Source organism: Sturnus vulgaris, chromosome 14, assembly GCF_052056855.1.
Source record: "Sturnus vulgaris isolate bStuVul1 chromosome 14, bStuVul1.hap1, whole genome shotgun sequence".
In the NCBI taxonomy this organism is placed as follows: Eukaryota; Metazoa; Chordata; class Aves; order Passeriformes; family Sturnidae; genus Sturnus; species Sturnus vulgaris.
Window position 1 is genome coordinate 12,169,116 of NC_142256.1, and position 11,482 is coordinate 12,180,597.

Below are 11,482 nucleotides of genomic sequence, written 5' to 3' on the forward strand. Positions count from 1 at the left end.
GGGCAGAAAAAAACCAAACCAACCTTTGGTGGATAAATCCAGGTTAGAGCAGGTGGAACAATGATACAAAGGTGTAACCCTTATTATTCCTCTGTACAAAGGTGTTTGATTTGCAGATCCCAACACAGCTAAACATTCTCAATGTGATGGAAAGGTTTTGAGAATATGTTTTCAAAGCCATAAGGCACAAAAACATGAAACAAATAAAATTGAGTGCATTATTTAAGAGAGTGTTAATTTTATTAGAACCAAGCTAAGGTAATATAAGGGCGAATCTAAGTATTCACACCAGCACTTAACTCAGGCTGCGATGTTCATAAAATGTCCTTTTGATCAAGCTGTGAGTGTTTTGATCCTTATTCTATGAGCATCATTCAAAGTGACCTAACTGAAGCTCCAAACAGGCATCTGCAGCTGCAGAAGTCCTTGAGCAATAACAGGTCAGGAACTTGAATGTGTGCTCTGCCGGGAATGCTAATATTGCAATCCCTTTTTGTTGTTGTTGTTGTTCCAAGTAAGAAGGAAGGGACAAAGACTCTCACGAAATAAAAATTCCCAACAGAAAATTGTTCTACCACCATTGACTGTGGATACTTGAGTCAAAATATTAAACAAAATTATGATTTTAATCTATGTGAATAATAACAGAATGGCTGCTAAATAATTTTATATCATCCTCACATGGGATGGACTGGAACACTTGCAGAAGCCTGGCAGTGTCCCCTCCCCTCCCCTCTTTGTTGCAGACAGGTTTCCTACCATGATGCACGTTGTACACAGGCTCAGGTATATGCAGCAGATTGTGCCCCAAAATCCTGCTTATGGCAAAGTCAGGTAGGAACAGCTATGCTGTTTTTAGGGGTTGGAGGGAGCTGCTTTTGCTCCCCAAGACTGGGATGATGTCTGGGAAGGAGTGAGGTGGGGTGGAGGGCACAAGCAAGACTCTTATTCTGAGGCAGTGAAGAGATGGGGAAGCTGAAATGCAAGTCTTGATTTCCAGGAAGCTTTTATCTCTAATCTCTATAATCCATTTTAGAAAGGATTTTGTGATTTTGAAGGCATTTACAAACATTACATGGCCTTTTTATTTTGATTTTCCACTGTGATTGTGACATTCCTAAGAGAGAGCCATGATTGCTTCAGATAGGATGGAAAAGGAGGAATTTGTGGGCTTGAACCTTGGAGCCCTGTTGAGTTGTCACCTCTTTGTTTCACTTCTTGCTGGGTCAGTGGAAGTGTCCCCAGAACAATTTGGATTCTCCCACATGAGCAGTGTGTCCTTGTCCCTGGTACCTTCCTGTGGCTGTACAAGCTGATCCAGGGAGATGCCATGCAGAATCCCAGGGCCAATCCCCTCCATCCCTTGCTCCCTCCTTCTGGACTGGGAGCAGTCAAGGTGATCTCCCTGAGCTCCAGCATGGTCCCAAGCCTGACAGGGAAATTATTTCCTTGGCCCCCAGGAAAGTGTAAGTGTGATGGCAGAGGTCCAGCACAGCCCAGGCTGCAGCCACAGTGTCCTGGTGCTCAGCAGGGATGGCACTGGGATTCCCATTGGAACTGCCACCACCATTCAGATCCAGCTTTTAGCACCATCATTCCACCAGTGCTGTGGGGTCAGGGTTTGCTCTCGGCCTGGGAGGGAGGCAGGGAGCAGAAATCAGCCAGGGTTTGTGCCAGATGTTACAGGCACCCAGTGAGCAGCTGGGCTTAATTTGGGTCTTTCTTCACAGCCATGCAGTGCAAAGCCAGGTCCTGGTTTCAGACTACAGAGGCTGTTCCTGGGGCTGCTTCCAGTACAGGGAACATGTCCTGAAGCTGTTCAAACATTGCAGCCTATGAACCCAAACCTTCTTCTGTAGAAAGTGGAAAAGTTGAGTATGGTGATGTTTCCCAGGACCTTCTGCATTACCCCATTTTTATAGGCTGAAGTCACTTTAATGTTGTTTTAATGCAGGTCCAGGATTTTATTTATTTATTTTTATTTGTTTATTTATGCAGGTTAATGCAATGAAAAAAGCCAGGCGATGCTGTTGCCACTTGGCTCCCTTCCCTTGGCAGCTCTCTCACCTCAGCTCCTGCTCTACACAAACATTCCCCTGCCATGGCCAGGGGGAGCTTGCTGTCCATCCATGCTGGTGATCCTGGGCAGTGTCAGAGCACAAAACCTCAGGAAGTTTCTCCAGGAGCAGAGGCAGGCTGAGCAGAGGAGCATCACTGTGCCTGAGCCTACCTGCCAGCTCTGCTGTGGCTGAGCAGGTATGTCCATGCACAACCCAAATTCTTGGGTTTTGACCTGAAATCTCACTCGAGATACTTCCTTTGGCATCGTGAACTGTAGCCTAGTGGATGTCCAGGGATTTCTCACTGAGTGTAGACATTGCACAAAGTCCTTGTCCCTTCTGATTGAAGAGGCACATTCCAGGTTGCCTACTTGAAGCAGGAATGCCACAAACCCCTGGTCTCTGTGGCCTGGGCACTTTCATGTCTGGTTTCCACACACAGTGAGTCACAAAGGAAGGTGGCAGATGTTCCTGGGTGCCATAACAACACCATGAGCTTTCTAATCAAGCATTGAGAAATATCCTTCTGCCTTGAGGGCTGCTTTTAGTGGCTAACATCTGGAGGGCAGTGACCATTGCATTCCCCTTAGGACTGCATTTTGTCAGGTCCTGCTAATACCTGAATGTCCTGAGCTTAGAGAGTTGAAGGCCAGCATGTAGCAAGAAAGAACTTCCTCTCCTGGTCATATCTGAGAGCTTTTGGGGAAGAAAACATGAAGGAGAAAATTTTAGTTCAATGAGAGTATGTTGTTTTCAGTCATTAGAGGGAATATGAAGCATTTAATTTTGCTCTGCTATCACTGGGAACCTTACTTCCCAAAATCAAGACTGTCTCAGGTGGCAGCAGAGTGATCAGAAGGGATGTCTTTGTGATTTAGGTCTTGAAGGTCTTCAAGCAGGAAGAAGATGACTCCACATTTGAGTGGGCTGAGATACTGGGGGATCTGCAGGACCATTGCTTGACCCAGTCCTGTATTGCTGCCACTTAAATAATTTCACTTCTATTCATACTCCTCTGTTTCCAGCTATTCCTCTTTTTATTTCTTGACTCCTGTCTTTGTAGATTTTTTGGCTATACATGTTTATCTCCCTATTTTTCAGTGTTTTTTTTTCTAAGCTCCTTCACGTAGCAGCTCTTCTTCTGGACTGTACATCTGGATATCAGACCAGGGTAACGCTGCTTCATCAGCAAGTACAAGTACTCTGGCACTTCCAATTAATAATGCTAATGAGATTTGTTAATTTTTAATAGATTACATGAGTGCATTTTGCTAAACACGTTTTTGTGGCTCTGCTCTGCAAGCGCAGTTCAGAAACTCTTTCACGCTCTGCCAAGGGGAAAACGAGGAATGCAATTGCAGATGCCAGATTCTCTTCAGGGTAGATCTAGAACAAACCAGGGAGCAAAGAAGAATGTAACGAGTATGTTTTCAAACTAAACATAGGCCCAGGTCATAAATGATGGCCCTTCCTTGGCCACCAGCCTCTGGCCAAGGTAGGGGGAAGGAGCAATCGCTGGAGTTGGGGGCTTGGTGCAGCCCCTCTGCCTGTACACTGTGTTGGGTTTTGAGGGTGTTTTGTCCCTTCACCACATCAAAAGCTTGTGGATGTGTGTGGAGAGACTTTTGTGGCAGTACTGGAGGTTGGGGAGCCAGGGTGTGCATACTGGCTGCCTGGCAGAGCCCATTGCCTCGTGTACCCTGAGCAGCACCTGGTTACAGGCATGGAACTGAGATGGACCTTCCTCACATCTGGATCCCCCCAAATCCATTTCCTGCTGCCTTCCAGAGAGCAGTGATCCCAGGGGAGCTTCCTGCCCCATTGTTCCTGGTGGCACCTGTGGTCTCTGTGTGGCTGCAGGCCACGGGCCATCACTGGTACACCAGCAGCCAAGGGGGGGCAAACAGGCAAACGGGAGAAAAGTCTTGGTTTGCAAATGAGCAATCCCAAACCTGATTCCTTTAGGTTCCTGCCCAGGAAGTTGGTTTTACCCCTTGCTGCAGAGCCATGCCAGGCTCTCTTGGCCATGTTGCCAACGGCAGCAGGGTGATGTCGAGATGGATTTTTTATTTTTCTTTTTTTTTTTTTTTCTTTTTTTTTTTTTTTGTTCCAAATCCATATTCCCAAGAGCCGCACCTCCTAAATTGCTGTGGAGGAGGTGGAAAAGCAGAGGCACAAGACCATGCACATGCTGCACATCCATCTGGGAGATCTGTGCCAACACAAGCACCACGGCCAGCCCTGGCTCAGCGCTTTAATTACACAGCGGCGCGGCCGCACCTACGGCTGGGCTGTTGCAGCTCGTTGTGCAAGAAGACAACTGGCAAACCTGTTGGTGCTCCAGGATTTTAATGGTAATAAGCCAGAGGGCAAAACCTCCCTGATGAGATGAAACCATGCTTGGCTAGGTGTTTGGAAGAGTTTAAGGTGTTTTGAAGGAGCAGAATGTTGGGAGTCTGGGCTGTATCCATGCAGTTGTGGCTGTTTGTGCCATGTAACCCAATGGATGGTTTCAGGGGTTGTCTTTGGGAGGCAGAGGTGTGTTTGTAATATGAGTGTTTGCATGAGAAAACCAGATAACTGCAGGCTGAGATGAGCAGAGACTTTGCTGTTCCAGCAGGAAACGTTTGGGATGAAATTGGACTGTTCTACATTTCAGGTGCAATCACCTGTGAGAGTGAAATGGTTGGTACTGTAAAGAAGGAGAGATTTGGCAGCCAAGGTCAGGCTGACTGGCCTATGGAATCACAGGCTCTTATGCTTCACCTTGTAATGAGTCAACAGTTTGGGCTTGACTCAAACATCACTCCCTTTAAGAAATCCTGTCCTGGTTTGGACACAGCCAGTCTACTGCATCTATTGGCAACTTCCCCACACTGAAGATGCTCACTGTTTAAAGAAATGGAACAAAGCAACGCAGGCTGGAGATTGTCATTTTCAGTTGTAATGGTAGCATGTGCTTTCCTACGAAAAAACACTCCTGAAGGAGAGATGCAGGCAGAAGCTTGCAGATGCAGAAGCTTGCCAAGCTGCCCTACTTGTCTGTGACGTTTCCACTTGATGTGTTTTATGCTCACTAGAAACATGATCCATTCCCTTCACACCACAGGGTTTCCATCATCTGCAAACCAGGGCCATCACCACAGCAGCCCAGCTGGCTGAATATGCTGTGTTGGGCTGAATGGCTTCACCTATGACAGGATCCCCTCACACCCCACTGCTGCACAAGGCACTGGCAGAGCTATCAAGTGACAGGGGAGGCAGTTTCCGTGCCTGGCCATCCATTGTGGCTCTGTTACTATATTGGGTCCATGGCTGGGACCATCTGCTGGGGCAGGCTTGGCAGGCAGGCAGCCCAGATGCCTGGCTGGGAGATGACATTCCCTGGCTCTGGGCTCTGGGCAGCAGCCGAGCCAGCCTGAGGCAGCAGGGCTCTTGGAGGTCGTTTGCCAGACATTTGGTAGCAGTTCTTTGCTTAAGGCCATGTTGTCCTTTTTGGGGTGAAAAGGAGTGTTTTGGTAGGCAGTGTGGATTTGGCAGAGGAAAGCCTATGTGCCTCTTCCTCCCAGCTCCTGCTGTGCCAGCTGCCACGGGACACTTTATCCCAACTCAAACCCAACTTTCTGTTCAGAAAAGCCAAGTTCAGCCGTATTTTGTAGCTGTCTCCAAAGCTGGTGTAATTCAGCAAGAAGAGCTTTCTAATGCCTGCTGCCCAGTAAGCTTGTGCAGAGTCAGTACGCCCAATTCCAGCCCTAATCCATGGGAAAATGCCGCCGCTTTATTCTGTGGATGCGGAGCGCGGGCGTTGTAGGGCTGGCGCCGGGTTTTGTCATCCACGCTGCGAGGCCATTGAAGCTGCTGCCGTCCTGGGAGCACAGCACAGCAGCTTTGTGTTAGAGGGGCTTTGCTTACAAAAGATGCTTCCGGAGGGACCGGCTTGTGTGCGGCTGGAGACCTTTCACCAGCTGTGCGAGGATTCCGGGAAACGGCACGGCACGCTCGGCTTGCGTGGGGAGGGGGGAAAAGCAGAGCTAATGATTGACTATTATTTTAAAGGGATTATCTAATCTGCAGCCCAGAGGACAAGAGGGACCAAAATGAGTGAAGATTGAATTTGTAATTAGTGCAGATTGTTCGTAATACCCCCTGGACTCTGACTGATTATAAACAGAAACAGATTTTTCTAGTTTCCTGCCCTCCCCTCAAAGTCTTTGCAGGCCAGAGGGCCACTTTGTACTGAGAAACTGATGCCAGTGAATTGGGTGATCAGAGGTGGGGTGGTGGAGATGTTTAATGCAGAAGGTGGCTGGGTAGAGGGGATGCAGAGGAGTAGCTTCTCTCAGGTTATTTTGCAGCGTAAAGGCAAAGTTTTGGGTGGAAGTGGCCACAATTAAATACGTGCAAGGTTGGTTTCTGCTACCCCAGCAGCCATCCTGCAGATCCATCCCTGATGCCAAGTGTCTTTCATTCCTGGAAGCTGTGGGAGCAGAAGATGCAGGGATGTAGAGGTGACCTGGTCTAACCAGGGATCCTAAGAAAAGCTGGAAATCATAATGGAGCTGTCTCAAGAACTACCTGGTTAGGATCATTTGCTAATTTGGATTCCTGAATTTGAAATCTGTTTATTATCAATAAGCAGTAAGACCAAAGGCAGTGGGCAGAAACTGATGCACAGGAAGTTCCATCTGAATATGAGGAAGAAATTCTTTACTGTGCAGTGACTGAGCACTGGAGCAGGTTGCCCAGAAAGGGTGTGGAGTCTCACTGGAGATATTCAAGAAATGTTTGGACTCAATCCTGTGCCATGTGCTCTGGGATGACCCTGCTTGAGCAGGGAGTTTGGACCAGATGACTCACTGTGATCCCTTCCAACCTTACCAATTCTATGATTCTGTGATGAATATTTTTAATGTTATTATTGCCTGGATTGTCTGGCTGAGGTCTATTAGAGGCTCATACTTTTTATTTTCTTTTCCTCTGATGTAGCAAAGGTCATTAGAAGTTAAGTGAAAGGGTTACAGATCTATTATTAATACAAAATAAAAGATGTTTTGCTAAATCCATCACACCTAAAAACACAGTTAGCACAACTAAGGAGTAGGATACAATAGAAGGAACAGTGAAAACAAATGGCACACCCAAGCACTAATGTTCTGAAGCAGTTAAACAAGGCAAGGAAAATAGCACTGTAATCTCTGATGACAAGATGGTTTCTATTCCCTTCTCTTTAATTTGGCCAGAAGGGAATAGTGAGAGAATCACCATCCCCATTTGGGTGAAATTCTGTGATTTAAAAAATTACCCTTACTCAAATTGAGGTGAAATCCCAGAATTTGAACATTTCCCACGCAAAGAATATATTTGGAACACTCATTTTGGTACTGGCTGAACATTTCCAACGGGATTCAGCTGCTGCATTGAGACCCTGCAGGAACTCAAATCCCATAAATTACATCCCAGAACAAGACTGTAAATGGGGCTGTCAAAACCCTTTGTGCTGTTAAGGACCTTGCTGAAACACTCTTTTGTTTCAAATTTCTTTTCTAAAGGGAAGGCAAGAGTAGTTACTCAGTTCCTGGGGACTTTTTTAGTTTTGCTAGGATGTCCAGTAAGAGAATATTGTGCCCCAAAAGCTCTCATGATCACGGGTCTGGGAGCACGTGGGTGCCTGATAGTACTGTGACCCCATGGAGCATCTTTTATGTTTCAGGAGCCTTTGTAATGTGTGGAAATACCTTCCAAAACACACTAGGGCAGGCTGTGATCCACCATTGTGCCAGCAGAGGAGTCTTGTGTCAAACAACCAACTGTGAAATAATCTCCTGTGATTTTATTAACTCCAAATCCCTTCACTTATTTTCCAGAAATGAGCTTGGGAAAATAAGGTGGTGCAGGCAGGCTGCTCCCAAACTGCCCTGAAGCCTGAGCATGCCTCGTGCCAGAGGGACTTGTTCTTTCTGTGCTTGGAAAGTCTCCCAGCACATCCCTTTCAAGGTGGCACCTTTCTTCCCCTGCTCTTCCCGTGGGTGTGCAGTGCAGAGGACAGCAGCATATCTCTCCTATTTAGAAGAAAAGCTGTGGGAAAGAGGAACTGCAGTATTCGTGTAAATCTACTCGAGAACTCAGTTAACCAGGAAGGTTCTGCTTGCACCTGGCCCTCTGTGTGCATGGATAACTGCTCCCTTTGAGCCATTGCTGTCCCCCTCTGATGGCCTGGGCTGACTCACTTGTCACGCTAACATCGTTCTGCTTTTGTTTTGCAATGTTTGGGTATTTTTTGATTAAGAAATACTGCCTGTTTGCCTTGGCAGTGGTGTGCATTGGATTGATGTGGCATTTTTTAGATAGAGTGTTTATTCAGTCTCTTGGATTCTTTCTCAGGGGTGGGGTGGGATGATCCAAACCTTTCCAACATGCTAGTGATCCAGGAGGCTTGTAAAAGGCTTGAGCCAGGGTCTCTTCTGATGGAAACCACCAGTTTCCTCCAGCTCCAGGGGCCAGGCTCTGAAAATAAGACAAACAGGCCTAACTGATTCCCATTTGGGTGAGAAACCTGAATCCCAGAAGGAGATGGCAGCACAAGCCAGGGGAGCAAGAGCCCCACTGTCTTGAGACAAGCATGGGTGCACCCACTCAGCCCAGCTGATTGACAGGTTCAAATGCCTCAAGTAGATCTGGCTAATGGCATCTTAAAACACCTTTTACTCTTTGTTCTTGGCCCTGAGATTTCTTATTTGGACTTGTTTATTCTTCCCTGACCCAGCAAGACGAGAGTGTGAGTTACTGCTCAGCAGGTCCCTCGCAGCCAGTGATGGGTTCCCACAAACTTTTCCCTCTATTAATGCCATGCTCCTCTGCCAGGACTATCAAAACTTTTATACTGGACGTTTTCTTGGATTGCAACCCACATGTGCTTCATCTCAAAGTCTCCATGTTGCAACACCAGCGTGCCCAGAGTGCACGATCCATTCACATTCCTCCCTTTGATGAGGTGGGCCAGGGATGGGATGCGTTCTCAGTGCTGTAAGGAGCATATTTTGCACGCTCTTACATAAGATTACAGGAATGCAGACTTCCTCAGGTCCTACAGCCAGGAGGCTTTGGTGAGCCAGGCCTTCTGCTGACTCTGGGTTTGGGGAAGTGTTAGTGCTCGCCAGGATTTCCTCACTCCTGCACGCATCCTTGTTGTGCCTGGGTAGCAGACACAATTTGCATTGCTAAACACCCCCTCCAAAGCTCAGCTGCTTTTCTTTGGGAGTAGCTCTCCGCTAAGGCACATCCCTTATCTCTTTTGTTTTCTTACTGGGGCACCTCACAGTTGTGATTTTTTGGTCTCTCCAAGCATTAATATTTGGTACAGGGTACTGAGGCTGGAGGGTGCAGGACTGACAAGATGCTTGCTAAGCTCTTGTGGCCCATCAAGCCCTATGATGCCCTTGACTGCACCCAGACCCAGCTGCCCTCAGCTGTGACACGGGCTGCCCCCAGAACCCCAGTTTTTGGGGGGGCTGAATGTGCTGTGTGTCAGAATGTTGGCACACACCACCTGTTACTGATCACCTCTCTCCTTCTGCTTTCAGAGCTGGCCTATGACCTGGATATGGATGACATCTCTGCAAATAAGCAGCTTCTGAATCAGCAAAGCAAAGATGGTGCTGCAGTCCCCAGCAGCCACCCTGGGAGTGCAGCAACCCTCCCCAGTCCCGCTGCTGGCATTGCCCTGGTCCTCCCACTGCTGCTGGGCCACCAGCCATGAGCAGTCCTGGTGGCATCACTCCGTGTCTCTCCATGCCTTTTCTTAGTGAGGAGGATATCTGTAACCTCTTCTGAAATATATGCACATTTCCAAAAACAGGACAAATGACCTGAGTCAGTTTTTCAAGACTCTTCACAGAAAAAAATCCCAATTTAAAACGTATTGGTTCATGGCAACTAGTAAATATCTATCAGTGCTTTTTAAAGATAATCCTGTTTAATATAAGCAGGTTCATATTAAATTGTGTTCCTCGCAGTTTTTGAACACTGAGGTCTCCCTTGCTGTTAAGGTGAAGACCATATTTCATTTTGAGTTGTTTGAATATGCATGGGGTACAGAACACCTATGGTTTATGGAATACTCTCAGCAAATATCATACCCCTGATCCTAGTTGACTTAATTCAGATTTTTTCTGTAGTTCAAGCAGATTTTGTACTTACTCCAAATTCAAGTCTCACCCCTGGGAATCTGGTCAGGACGTAACAGAGAGCATGTGAAGACAGGGGAGAGAGAAGATCAGACACGTGGCAGGAGGAAAGATGCTGTGGAAGAGAAGCTGTTGTGCACTGGGACTGTGGTGGAGATGTGCTCCCCTGGGCACAAAGCCCACCTGCATCACAGCAAGTTGCAGGTGATTTTGCTGCTCACCTCCCAGCCAGGTCCTGAAGCCCTTCAGTGCAGGGGGCTGATCCCCACCAGCATCCTTGTGGCACATGCACCAACCTGGTTTCATTCTTCAGAAGTGAAGCACCTCCTTTCCCATGGGAATCCTGCAAACACAGCTCCATCCAAAGGACAGATGGTGGGGATGTACACGCTGTGCTCTGCAGGGTGAACAATGACTGTCCAATGTGCTGTGCTATGAAAGGGGAAAAGAAAAGGATTTACAGGAGCCTGAGGCAGATGAGACTCTTACTCATGTGTTTCTTTGCATGTTCCTTTACGTAAGCTATCTCTAAAATAAAGATTGGTTGCTCTCTAAGTGGTGCTCTGGAAGTAGCCTCCCATGTGTGTGAGACAATAGCCTGTGTTGTACTGGAGTGGGCAGCCTGGGAGCACCAACTGTGCTCAGCTCAGGGACACCAGGGAAAGACTTGACTTGCTTTGATTAAATGGATGGGTTTGGTTTGGTTTGTGGCCAAGATGGTTGCATATTTCTGTTTAAGATCTGCCTTTACTAGAGTGTTTATATCTGCAGTATCTTAAGCTGCAGCATGTGCATGTATGTTTGCATACACCCCCTCACACACACATGCATGCTTCAAATATTTGTGTGCATCAGGCCTCTTTTACAGCACCTTTATGTTTAGGGAAAAGTAGATAATTCCAAACCATGCAGTCAGATGGTTTGGAGAGTGAAAACCTTACCCAGTCTAAGTGGTGGGGCTGACCTGCCTGACTCTGTTTTGAAGCCTTGGAATTGTGTGCAGTGCTTTGGGTTTGTGGCAGAAGGAGAGATGATTGTTCCCCCCCTCCTCTGCAAGGAGATGTTAACTCCCAGTCCACCACTCCTGATGCAGAGGAGCAGATCTGGGCTAACTCATGGCCTGACCTGATGGTTAATTGTTGGAGACCTGTCCTCTGCGTTTCAGAATCCTCCTGTCCCATCCACACCAGGGTGAGTGCTGGGGCTGTTCAGGCACTGCTGGTGACATTCCTGTAAGGG

General features: G+C 47.3%; 1 protein-coding gene across 4 annotated transcripts in view; it reads left to right on the plus strand.

The window, feature by feature from the left end:
• GPC3 (glypican 3) overlaps positions 1-10,798 on the plus strand; it is a 142,371-nt gene extending 131,573 nt beyond the window's left edge. For all 4 annotated transcript variants that reach the window (XM_014885959.2, XM_088173146.1, XM_088173148.1 and 1 more), the window contains one exon: positions 9,641-10,798. In XM_014885959.2, the coding sequence (XP_014741445.2) occupies positions 9,641-9,816 (176 nt within the window). In that variant the 3' untranslated portion in view covers positions 9,817-10,798. The remainder of the gene's footprint in view (positions 1-9,640) is intronic.
• The last annotated feature ends 684 nt before the right edge of the window (positions 10,799-11,482 follow it).